Here is a 13,341-nt window from a genome sequence, read left to right on the forward strand (position 1 = left end):
AAAAAATTTGATAATCTTTCTTGTAGAGAGTATTTTGTTTTTCAAATTCATATACTGTATGAGATACCCAAGTCCCTTTTTTATAAGTATCTTCCATTCTGCAGCTGCTTTTGCCCAACATTCCATCTTCTGTCTGAGCATGTATAGTAGTATTTAAATAATTATTAGCACTTTTATCTTTTTAAAGTTTAAATGCTTTAAACTTGTGTGTTAATGGCTAATCTTCCGTAAGCAGGGTAGGTTGGCTCCAAAGTTTCGCAATTGCCAATTGCAAAAGGAAATGACAATGTAAAATCTAACATCGTGAAACGAAAATGACTCTAAATACAACACAAGCGTAAATTACTACAAACTAAAACATAAATTTGAAATAAACTACAAAACATGAAACTAAAAATTACAAAAATAAATTACTACAAAAAAGCAAAAATAATACATACCAAATGTCTCTTCAATTGCATCAAACCACCACTACATCTCAGAACGGTACTCTTATTCTTACAAACCCAGCGCCAACCAAGTTTTTTACTTGAATCCTAATTAACAACCATCTTCACAGAACATTTTAGACACTCCACATCAATTTCAACTGAAGGAATTAAAACAACTTCTGAAAGAAATTGTATAGCATTTCCCTCGGGCTTCAGAATTGTTAACCAAGTAAGTATATTCAAATTCACTAACAATGGATGCAGCATACAGTCACTAAAATATACAAGTTACTATCATCATTGAATTCAGCACACTGAACCACTTTCACTCAACAGTTTAAACATTCCACATCTCTCGGTTGCAACATGCAATAATCAATAATAATAATAATAATAATAATAATAAATAAATAAATAAATAATCGACCCAACAGTAAAACTTTTAAAAATAAACATAGCATTTCAAAATTAAATTTAAAAAAAAAATCTTTTGGCTACGCTAAACTCTCTCTCATTACAATCGCTGAAATAAAGCTCTGTGTTTGCCCCCCTCCCAAAAAAAAAAACATATAGCCTGAAACCACAACCAAATCAAAATCATGCCAAATACAAACTCTCGCCAAGTTTCATGCTCGCTCTGCTTATGGATAATTAACCATGTTAATAATTGGCTTTTCATTCTCTTGCTTCCTTTAAAGCTTTTTTAATTTTTTTTTTTTTTTTTTTTTTTTATTTTGCATTGAAACTTAATACAGTCAAAAGTCTTTAATCCGGACTCGTCAGGACTTCGGGAATTCCGGATTATCGATTTTTCCAAATTATAGATCATCAGTTTAAATCTGGTAAGATGACATGCAGAAATTATAAAATTAAAAATATGAAACCATAATTTATGAAATAAAGAGCAATTATGATCTAAAGGGTATCAAAATTTACAAAAAAAAAGCTTAATATTTATTTGTTTACTTTATTAAACAATTCTTTCAACGCGTGCATGCGTAAAGCGTACATTACGCATAGTCGAAATTAGAAAATTGCAACCAGAAAACTATTTGATTTGTATTCGTGATATTTATAATGACGAGGAATTTGATTTAAAACATATCAAAGACGGAGTACATCGAGATGAAATACTACATTTAGTAAGGAATTATAAGCCAAATAAAATAAAACATCTGCCCTGAAGATAAGGATAGTGCTGACAGATCAACTTCCAGTTCATTGCTCGCCGCGACCTCCCCACGCAGAGTAGCGTAGAATTGATAAACAGATTTCAGAATGGTTAGAGAAACAAAGGAGCCTTTATTCATTTTTTGCAGCAATTCCACTTTTTGTTTGATGGACATCGAAACATGTAGATCCAGCATCGGAAATTCTATTTGACATAATCGAAAGTTCCAACTTACTTTTATAAAATTGCTCTAACAGTCTGCAAAAAATAATAAGCCAGATCCAATTCGAAGATTAAGGAACAATGCAATATGCAACATTAACTGAAATAAATAATTAGATAATTTTAGCTTAGCTTATGCCGTCCGTTATACATTAAACGCGTATGCGTAAATGTATTATGCGCGTGTGTACATGCATATGCGCATGCGTAAAGGCATTACGCGGATGTGCAGAAAGTTTGTAGCTTTGAGGTCCGGATTAACGACTTTTGACTGTAGTTGATTAATTTTATGGCGTAATAATATAATTTAATCATAGTGAGACTAATACATAGTGAGCCAATTGCAATCAACTCTTGATAAAACCAGGCCTTGTCTAAAAAAAAATAATTTTTTTTATTGCAGAACAATAGGAAAACTTAAAACCATTAAAATAATGAATTTCGATGTGAAATACAGAAAGAAGAGGAAAATACATGGGATAAAGCATTGAAAGCAGATGTTATGATATTTATTGTTATTATTGGCTTTCACAGCTGCAGTGGCAGATAGTATTACAGTATATTGTTTTTATCCTTTAATTTTCTGTTTTCCATTTTCTTCTCTTAAAATATAAGAATAATTTAAACAAAATCATCATTCATTTTGTTTTGAAATTGTTATACTCGTTACTCCAAAGGGTTATAGTCTCGAAACATGATTTCGTGTCGTGTTGATTCGCTTTAAATGCATTTCGCTTTTCGTAGAACTTTGTTGTCATTCAGCAAAATAAAAAAAAAAAATAAATAAATAAATTGAATCTGTCTTTTATTTTATTACCTAACCATTTAAAAGCAATAAATGCAGTTCTTAAGATTATTTTATCAACTATGTAAAAGTAGTTAAGATTATTTTTATCAACTATTTAAAAGCAAGAAATGTAGCTAAGATTATTTTTACTTTTTAATCCGATTGATTTAAATAAAAATGAATTTAATTTGCTACATATCCAATTTATTTTTAAATAAATTAAATACTTTTTTATAGAATTACACTATAAATTTTATCATTTTTCAAATGTGCAGAAGATATATACATTCCCATATTGGTCTAAATGCATATTCATGTAGCATCCTATAAAATGTTTTTCTATTCTATTTATATTTAAAAATATTCTATTTAAAAGAGTCTTTTCGACTGTTAAAGGAATCGGAACCTTTTCGGATTTCTCTTTTTTAAAATCTAATAGATTTAAATAAAAGTGCATTGAATTCATATATATCCAATTAAAAATATATAATTTTAGAAAATCATGTTTAATACATTTTTAGTTTTCCTGTCAACTTTGGCAAGTTCTGTTGGTAATTTCTATTGATAAACCTTATTAAATTTTATAAGGAGACCTTTTGGGTGACTGTTAAAATCTGAGCCCTTTTAGATTTTTTTAAATGCTGATTTAGTTTACATAACCAAATGAACTTCAAATTACAATACAGGTGAACTGTTAATAGTGTTTCTCTGCAAATTATTATATGGGATAGGCCTGTTTCCAGCATTTTTGTAACTGCTGTCAGATTAATTGTGATTGTGGCTTAATCTTCATGGAATGCATTACTCCTGTTTATCAGGAGTTTGCTGTGTTTCATGATAAGTTATGGATTTTGTATAAAACATTTTGTAACAACTGTGTATTACTTTCCAGGGCTAAGTACACTTAGCACATAAAAGTTTATAAAGTTGCTAATATTTTTTTACAAAGTTGTTAATATTTTAATTTTTTAAACTGCTTGTGTTGTGTAATATTTGTAATGTGAAAGTTTTTATTAATTATCATTTATTTCTCTGAAATTTTTGTTACATTACTATTTTGTTATCATTATCTTTCAGCCTATCAAAAGTGCACCTCCAGGGAAAAAATATGTTCGTTGTCCTTGTAATTGTCTTCTTATATGTAAATCTAGCTCTCAAAGAATTGCTTGTCCTCGAAATAACTGGTAAGTTTTTTAAATTACGTGGAAAATATCCGTATTAAAAGAAAACAAAAATTGAGATTGCATTTTTTTATTAAAAAATAGGAAGTTACAATAATTATATTATTAATAACATTTTTTTTGGGGGGGGGGGTCTGAGGAGAGCACTAGTGCTGTCTTATGATATGAGATTATAGGCTGGTCTATGAGATTCATAGACCTTTCTCTTCTCAAAATTTTAATGCTAAAAAAAAATAAATTTGTCAGTTGTGTAAATACTGTAGTGTATGGGAAATTTGAAACGAATAATATAGCTTAATTACTAAATTTCATTTTAAATATAGAAATGCATTAATTGTTGTTCATTTCCCCCTCTTCCCAAAGCAAAAGGGTCATCAATCTCACACCTGCACCTGCTAGCACTCTTCCTCCAAATGTTCCAGGCATGTGCCAAGTATCCTGTGTACATTGCCATAGTCTCTTTTTGGTAAGTAATATTTTAAGGAAGTATTCTTTATTTTAGTATAAGTGTATGAATAACTAAGGTGAGTATGAAAGCTTATTAGTGCAATTTGTTTTGCATCATTTGCATAGCATTTTAAATCTAATTTTTACTATTTCACTTTAAGAATGGTACTTTCTGATTATTTGCATCTCCACTGAAATGTTTTGAAAAAGTGTTGATGATGCAATGCTGCATGTTTCCAAAAAATATTTATCTGGTAAACCACTTATAAGCGGAGCATCTTGTGCCGAGATGGCTTTCTATCTCCATGCATTTTTACCAATGTGATTGCAGGTAATGATCCCTGCTAAGGAAAATTGAGCATTTTAGCATAGCTGTGGACTGTGTACTGCGGTTTTTGTCATAGTAAATTCTCAGACATAGTTTTCTGTATATCTAAAGCACGGGTGCGCAACCTTTTGTGTATCCTAGACCCTTAAAAAAATTTTAATGCTGGTTCCTGTTTATCAAACCGTGGCATTTTGTTGCTAATAGCAATTTGCATATCTGCTTGTGCATTCAACTGATTTCTGAATTTTTTTTTATTGATAAAAGGACACTGAATGCAGACTCCCATTAGTATGTTGCAGCAAATAGAATAAAAACAGTTAGTGCCTTTTTCACCAAGTTTTGAGAATGTATTCATTGGTGAACAACAATATTGTTCTGAAGTGTTGCTTTCAAATTACATTTAAGAACATTTATATTATTACGAAATGTGAAATGTAAAGGCGCGGTGGGATGGCTTCCTCGCAGGGCAGTTTTAGGGTTGCCATAAAATAGCAAGGAGGGCAAGGTTGCCACATTTGGCAAAAAATCGCCCATTTGGCGACAAAATTGGTGATATACCATGGACATTTGGAGAACCTTCTGGAACAAATTCTTACCGGTTTAGTCCAGAATGCTCCCGAACATAAGCCGAAAGCTATATAAACCTTACTGGTCCGCAGTCAGTTAGTGTGCTTCATCGAGAGGAAGTGTGCGTCTCTCATTGAGTGTGTCTCGTCTAGCGAGTCGATGCCTGCGGAGGCGATCGCGTTGACAGCCGGGCAGCGAGTTCCGAGTGGGTCGTCGAGTACACCGAAAGAGTCTCGTAGAGTATCCCCGTTAGTGCATCATCGAGAGAGCGTGTTAAGCTCTGGGAAAGATTGAACTGAAGAGTCAGGAGCTGTGCTCGTGTGTCGTCAAGTGCATCGCGAGTTGTATCGTGGAGAGTTTCGAGAGTACGTGGAGTTCCGAGAACTACCAAGCAAGAGTCGGGAGCTGTACTCCGGAAAGCAGAGTCGGCTGCTTTGCAGGAAGCTGTCTCCACTGTGATAGCCTGATAACCTGAAGGCTGTGTCGCTGATCGTGTCAGCGGGTTTATAGTAGATCTTCGACGACTGTAAAACGTGTTTTGGAGCTGTCCTGACAATACCGGTAAATAAAGCGTGTTTCGACACTTCATCAAGTGTCGTCGGTATTCATTCCAAATCTACGAACTCCGTACGAACGTGAAGGAAGAATATAAGGTAACTACTGGTGTCAGAAAAAGAAAAACTTAATGACATATAGGTCTAAAACATCTTCCATCAGTTCATCCTCTGACATATTATCCAAATTGAAATAGCATGGGTTTGTAATTTGTGTTTTTAAAGTTTTGAAGGTATCAAATGATTTTGATAATATTTTCATGATCCACAAATTATTCCGATATGCATGTCACATATCATTTCATGTGACATTAAAAATATGTATGGCAAATTTGTTATTGATGCATGCCAGGAACTATGTTTTGCTTGCATATCATTGTTGGTGTACTTTTTTAACAAATATTCAATTTTATTATGAACAAAAAATGAAAATATATTCTCACATCCCCTTGGAATGTTACCTCTCACCCCCAAGGGTTGGGAACCCCTGGTCTAGAGCATAATGTGGCTTATTACTTAAGAGGCACTGTACACTTTGTGAGAGATGCAGTCAGCCTGTTGAGTAGTTTGTTTATGAATATAAAAACCACTTTTATTCAAGCTTTGGTATTTAACAACATTTACTGTACTTGTTTAATTTATGAAACAGATTAAAAAGTAATCTAAATTTAAATAAATATATGTATTTTTTTAGTTTTGAGATGAGGAGTTATGATTGTCTAGAAATAGCAAAAGGGTGCACGGAACAAAAAATTTTGAGAACCAGTACTTAGGTATTGTAAAAAGCATTTTTTAAATGGGAAGGGGGCATCTGATTATAATCTCTCAAACCTTGTACAACTAGTCCATTTCCTGTCTTTAAGTAACATTCATTGTTATATCTCTGAAAAATGGTGTGCATATATATATATTAGTGTTCACTTTTTAATGGAAAATAAGTAAATTTTTGTTTCAGTGTATAATGTTAGGAATACTGATAGTTCCTAAATTTACACTAGTTTGTTTGATGAGAATTTATTTAATTACAGTATTTGGGAAAATGAATTGCAATTTTGTTTCCAAAATTAAGTCACCTCTGTAGTTTGCTGAGAAAAAATCTGAATTTTATAGCACTTTACACATTACTTGCTTCCCACCACCCATTTTGGAATTTTTCTTTTGTAAAACGTTTTTTATGCAGCATTTGTCTGTATGTTGTAAACATATTCAAGTACACATTTTGAAATATGTACTGCAGCATAACTTTATAAAGTTAATAAACTCCTTCTTCTATTGTGTTTAAACAGTATATTGAAAGTTTATCAGATATATCTTGTAAGATTAGGAAGTTAATTTCATTGTTTTACTTCATTCATCAGGAATATATTTTTTATTATGCATATGTTTCTAGTTTTTGAATATTAATAATCCCATGATAAAAATCTATTGATATGTAACCTTGTAAAATCAGTATTTATGGAACCAACAAAACTATAGAGAAATTGCAAATAAAAATTCATTTAATTTTATTGCAAATAATTTCAAATTAGCACATAGCTTAATAGAGTTAACCTTACTTTATAAGCAAATCAGAATATTTTTAAAATCCCTCTAATTATTAATCTCTGTGTGTGTACGAATTTAAAAAATAATTTTAAGTGTCTAGAATTTTCAAGTACAATTATGATTTTATGTGAAAAAGTTTTATATCATCAAAATTTTTGGAAATATTTATTGTACATCTATAATATGTGAATTTCAGTGTTTTATTATATATTATGAAAATGCAACTTTATGTTATTTTGTTTCACTTTTTTATTTTTGTAATACTGGTTTCATAAAGAATGTTTCCATTTGTAAATCACCATGTCTAAACTAAATTTAAACTCAGTGGCATAACAGCCCTAATGGGCCAAGGCCTGCAGTGCCCGAAATCACCATGTCTAGAAAATGGTAAATTGGTACTTTTCCGTTTTGCCGGCGCAAGCGATAAAGTCACCAGTAATGGTACAACCGATGCCAAATGAAATATCCTCGCCGTAACCTTTTACTTTAACTTTTACATTTTCAAAACAAGTCGCAGCCATTTCTTATCAGATTGATTGTTTATTTCAATACTGGCATAAAATTACATAGAGTTTTTACCATATAGTTCAATTTTATGGAATAAGGCCATTCGCAGGTGGTAATTAAGTCAATTAGGATGCAATCACACCGCTCACCCAATGGCGAAAATATAGAAATGGCAAAGTCAAAGGTTAAATTCATCAATTCTAATGAGAATGCACAAGCGAAATAAAGCACTGCGGTTTTACATAAACTATTCGTATGAATTAAAGTAACTCTTGCATTTAACCTTGTATTTCAAATTAAGATTTAACTTGAAATTAATGTAGATAATTACTGAGAGAATTAGATTTTTGTAGTGTAGTTTATGTGAGATGAGATCACTTGGGGTCACGTAATATGAACCGGCGAATCAGGATGTTGTACAATGAAAGCATAATAAGTTGTTAAATTTATGTATTTTTACAAATTTATTGTCTTTATTTATTAAAATTTTTTTTACAGAATTTTAAACGACATTAAAATGTTTATACCTTTAAAATAAAAAATTCTTAGAACTAACTTTTGTCAACATTTTTATGTGAATACTGTGTTTTCCCCAGTCTACTTGGCGAGATTTGCGCCAGCGAAATGGAAAAGTACCGGTAAATTTCATAAAACTTTACTTGAATGATATATGAAAAGCTGATATAGTAAATTCATTTGTAATTTTGTGAAACCTTATTTATTCCACTCATTTTCAGTTCAACACTCTGACTAATGCTCTTGCTCGATGTCCACATTGCCGAAAAGTGTAAGTATAATAATTTTAAATAAGATTTTGAACAAATCTGAAAGTTTTGTAGTTTAATCAGATATATTTATCTTATTAATAATTCATATATCTTAAAAATGTTCAGTAATTTTTCATGTCTGACCTCAAAAATGTTTCTTTGTTCCTGTAATGATCTAATATTTTCGCTTAGTGAACTAAAAATTCAACATTTCCTGTAGGAAACGAAATTGTTGCATGAGGCTACTGAAGTCTTCAAATATGATTTGAATACTAATTTGTTAAGAGAAACTGAAGAGTTGGTTGTTTGCATATGGAAATATACCAAAGCTCACAGGGGCTATTTCCTTTAGGAAACAAGATTGATACATGAGGCTAATGAAGCCTTCAAATAGGATTTCAATATTAATTTATTGAGAGAAACTGAAGAGTTAGTTGTTTGCTTGTGAGAATATGCCAAAGCTCACAGAGGCTATTTACCAAGGGAAGGGATGCTTTGTGCAGGACTTTCTAATGAAAAATGTCTTGTATTCGCATTGCACATGGGAAAACCAGCAACGATGCCTGCCCATTAGCCTGGGTTTGAATGCAAGACAAACTGCTGGTATTCCTTAACCTTAACCATAGCCTCTGATGGATCAAACTGAAGAGTTTGATTGGTGGTTTGGTTAATTATTGTATATTACCAAATGTCTTAGAAAAAGATGTTTTCATGATATTTTTTTAAAGAAAATTAAATACATGTGTCTAAATTGGTACCTGATAATACACCATTAACAATCTGTCAGTGTATTTTAATGATGAAATGTATTTTCAGCGTCAACTATCTGATGAAAAGGTTTTTGGTTGCTGATGGGTATAGTTGTATCAGATTGTTATTGTCCACAGTCTATTTCTACCTCCATTATGAATTCTGTTAAGTAAGAAGGCAAGTGAATTATCTTGAATCAGTTCCCAGTTCTTATTTTAATACTTAGTCGGCTACTGTTGACATAACATTAAGTTGCTGTCATTGCATATCTTCCGTCATATCATTTCATTTTGTAAGAATTGAAACATTTGTGATTTTTGGAAAACTATATTAAGCCTGGAAGACATGGATTGTTTCTGTCTTATTTCATGGCAAATCTAGTAAACACTTAATGAGTGAAATTTAGCATGAGGAACAAATATTGTCCTGAGAATTTTCTGAGGGGAAGATTTGTAAAGTATATTTTGTGTCTGTTTTTTTGTAAGGTAATTTATGTTAACTAATTATAATGATTTAAGTCTGCAACTTCTGCTTTCAGTATTTCTCACCAGAATGCAAATTAGGTTTTTGTGTATTTAAGCTGAGAATTTTGAATGTTCAGATAAGAGCTTCTGACAACCACATCTTGCTGTTAGTTACTCTTGCCAGCTCTGCTTAAAGTCATATTCTAGCCTTAGCATTCTTGCTGGCTGGTAAAATTCTAAGCTAAATAAATTAATCTACAGTGCAAAGTCCAAGATCCAAAATGATCTAAAATTTGGACCTTTGAAGCCATCACCAAAAAAATTTGGGGGAAATTTTTTTATGCTTTGCATGTGCAATTGATTTTTCCCCTGTAAGAAAACATGTAGAGAATCCCAATTCTTAATTTCACTTCGCCACTAAATAAAATACCTCATTATTGAAGAAACAACCAGCAACAAGATAGCATAAATTTATGTAATCAATAATTTGCTCCATAGCTGTGTATCTGCTTGGCATACATCTCAAACTGAAACATTCTATATAGAAGCACAGTTGATTTTACAACTACTAATATTTTATATCCTGGTGCCAACTTGGCGAATCATTATTTGTTATATTTTGCTGTCTTCTCTGTATGTTTATCAACACGACTTATGCAGCGATGCCTAAACAGTTTTTTTTTTTTTTTTAATATATAATGCGCTAAATGTTGACAAGAAAAAATTTAACAAAATTTTCTTTTCATATGCTAAAAATAGATTTTGTTAATGATGCTTATAGGCCAAAAGATTACATTTAATGCTATTAACTAATGTTTTATTCACATAAACCCAGAACTGGGGCCAGAGATCGCATGGCCGCACTGGGCGGCAGAATTTAGGGAAGCCAAAATTTCTGGAATTTAGAGAAGCACCGAGTAACAAAATTAAGGGATGATAAAATTTTTAGAATTTAGGGAAAGCATTGGGTCTCAAAACTAAGAAGCAGGGAAAATTTAGAACTTAGAGAGGCGCCTGGTAGCAGAACTTAAGATCCACAGAGAGTGTAAAATCAGCAAAATATCTAGCGCTGGCCATCAGTAAGCTTAAGTATATGCGGGAATTTATTTATTCAGGACTCGGATAAGCCTTAAGCATGTGCAAGAATTAGACATAAGTATAATAAACAACTAAATTAATACAATTCAGGCTTAATTGTCTCAGTGTGCGATAGAAGCAAAACAAAATTTAACGGAACAAACGGAACAATTGTCTTTCGTCGCCAGTCTCATGCTACATAACCAATAATATATAGAGAATGCTGTTAAGCTAGGCTAAAATTACACCTCGCTGATTAAAAAAAATTTCAGTTAATATACAGATTGTACTGTTCCCTAACTTTCTAATTTCATCCAGCTTATTATTTTTTGTAGGCTGTTATAATTACAACAAGTTTATGAAAATTAAAATCAGAACTTTCGATTATGTCAAAAAGAGTTTCTAATTCTGAAGCTGCAGCAGGATTTACAAAGCAAAAGCATGTTTCAATATCCAATAAACAAAAAGTGGAATTGTTGCAAAAAATAGATATTTGTATATCCCTCTCCAAATCATGCGAGTAGTATGGCATTGGAAAGTCAGCTATATATGACATAACAGAAAAAGGAACTTTATGAATTTTTTGTGGATTCCGACATCTCGCTCGCAGTGAATAACAGAAAAATTATTCACTATGCTAAATGTGATGATCATGACAAAGTGATGACTGAATGGCCAGACAGAGACGCAGCAAGGGCATGCCATTGACGGATCCAATGCTAATGGCTCAAGCCGAAATATTTCAGGAAGAAATGAACTTAAAAACTGAGTGCACATATTCGACAGATTGGTTAACCAAATTTTTAAATTGCCACGGTGTAATGCAATTAAAAATTTCAAATAAAAATCCTTCAGTATTCATTGAACTCGTTAATAGTGAAATATTATCTCCCAGACAAATTTACAATACTGATGAAACTGGTCTTTTCTGGCAGTATGTACCATGAAATATCTTGGCAACTTTTACAGACCATACTATCCAACTGGTGTCAAAGATTCCAAAGCTATACTAACAAGTTTAGCATGCACAAATGCCACAGGAACACACAAGTGTAAACTTTTCATAATCAGAAAAAATTCACAACCTCGGGCATTTAAAGGAGTAAAGATTTTTCCGTTATATATGATGCAAATAAAACAGTATGGATGACAAGCGTTAATGCATGATTGGTTTGAAAATCATTACATACCCGAGGCTCGCCAAAATTTGAATCTGGTTGATTACCTGATGATGCAAAAATTGTCCTGATTATAGATAACTGTTGGCTCATATCTGACTTAAGTTTTAATGAAAGGTAATGTATCCGTGTTACTCTTTCCTCCAAACTGTACGTCCATCATTCAGCCTATGGATATGGGAATAGTACAAGCGCTGAAATGCAAATATAAAGTAGCATTTTTAAAATCCATGTTAAATTTCTTGAATAATGGCACGACTATTCAAGAATTTAAAAAAATATTTTAGCATAGAATTTGCTGTATGGAGCATCATAAAATCGTAAGAGGATGTGCCTCCAGATACTTTAAAAAATGCTTGGTATAAATTATGGCCAGCTACTTTATTTCATGGTGAGGATGATAAAGATGATAGCAGCCAATTTGAAAGCTTTTGGATGTCACTAACCACAAGTGAAATTTTCCAATTAATGGATTTTGTAAAGAAATGTGGAGAAGTGGTGATAAAGAGGATATAACAAAAATTTTGAAATGCGATGGCAGTTTTCCCATCATCAATCAATTAACGGACAGCAAAATCTGTAATATGGTTCTCGATCCAAAAAATACCGCTCCCGATAGTGAAGAAAGTGACAGAGAGGTTATTGAAAATGAAAAAATGTTGATTGACAAATTAGTTGGAATAACTACAAGACTTTAACAGTAGAACTTTGTAACTGAACAAGAAATTATGTCTATCTGTGGAATTGAAGAGAAAGTATTAGCACAAAAAACGAAGCAACTTAAACAATTTGCTTTAAAGGAAATGTTTTATAAAGTAAATAATAAATACTAAATTTTTTTTGCAACTTTTGATACCCTTTAGATGATAAATGCGTCATTATTTCATAAATTTTGATTTCATATTTTTTATTTTATAATTTTCTACATGTCATCTTACTAGATTTAAACTGATGATCTATTATCTAGAAAAATCCCAAATCCGGAATCGCTGAAGTCCCGACGAATCCGGATCTCGGACTTTGTACTATATTTTATGTGTAGTCATTATGCACATTAGAATTTAACTCTCTGTTATGTCAATTTAAATATCCACAAGTCATGTAAATTTTATCTGTAGCACAATCATACCTGTTCTGCTGAATTTAAGGCTAAATAAAATAGTTATTTGTATGTGAGTCGTTGAAGGTGTAGTGATAACTTGCTATTCGTCTAGTAGGGTCTGTAGAACTTTCACTTCCATACAAAAGAACTCCACAGGTTTACCAAATTAAAATTATGTATGCAGATACGCACTTGATTTAATTTCTCTTAAGTTGACATTGGAATAATAATAGAGTCATCTCCACTTCCTCTAGCCAAAAAAA

The 13,341-nt window shown here is 31.8% G+C and overlaps 1 protein-coding gene across 3 annotated transcripts in view; it reads left to right on the forward strand.

Moving 5' to 3' along the window:
- Positions 1-13,341, forward strand: part of LOC118203607 (type 1 phosphatidylinositol 4,5-bisphosphate 4-phosphatase) — a 48,631-nt gene that overhangs the window by 17,365 nt on the left and 17,925 nt on the right. For all 3 annotated transcript variants that reach the window (XM_035375891.2, XM_035375892.2, XM_085819914.1), the window contains 3 exons: positions 3,689-3,795; positions 4,156-4,258; positions 8,478-8,527. In XM_035375891.2, the coding sequence (XP_035231782.1) occupies positions 3,689-3,795; positions 4,156-4,258; positions 8,478-8,527 (260 nt within the window). The remainder of the gene's footprint in view (positions 1-3,688; positions 3,796-4,155; positions 4,259-8,477; positions 8,528-13,341) is intronic.

Source organism: Stegodyphus dumicola, chromosome 7, assembly GCF_044657685.1.
Source record: "Stegodyphus dumicola isolate Sdum_Otavi_A_Nest chromosome 7, ASM4465768v1".
Taxonomy (NCBI): Eukaryota; Metazoa; Arthropoda; class Arachnida; order Araneae; family Eresidae; genus Stegodyphus; species Stegodyphus dumicola.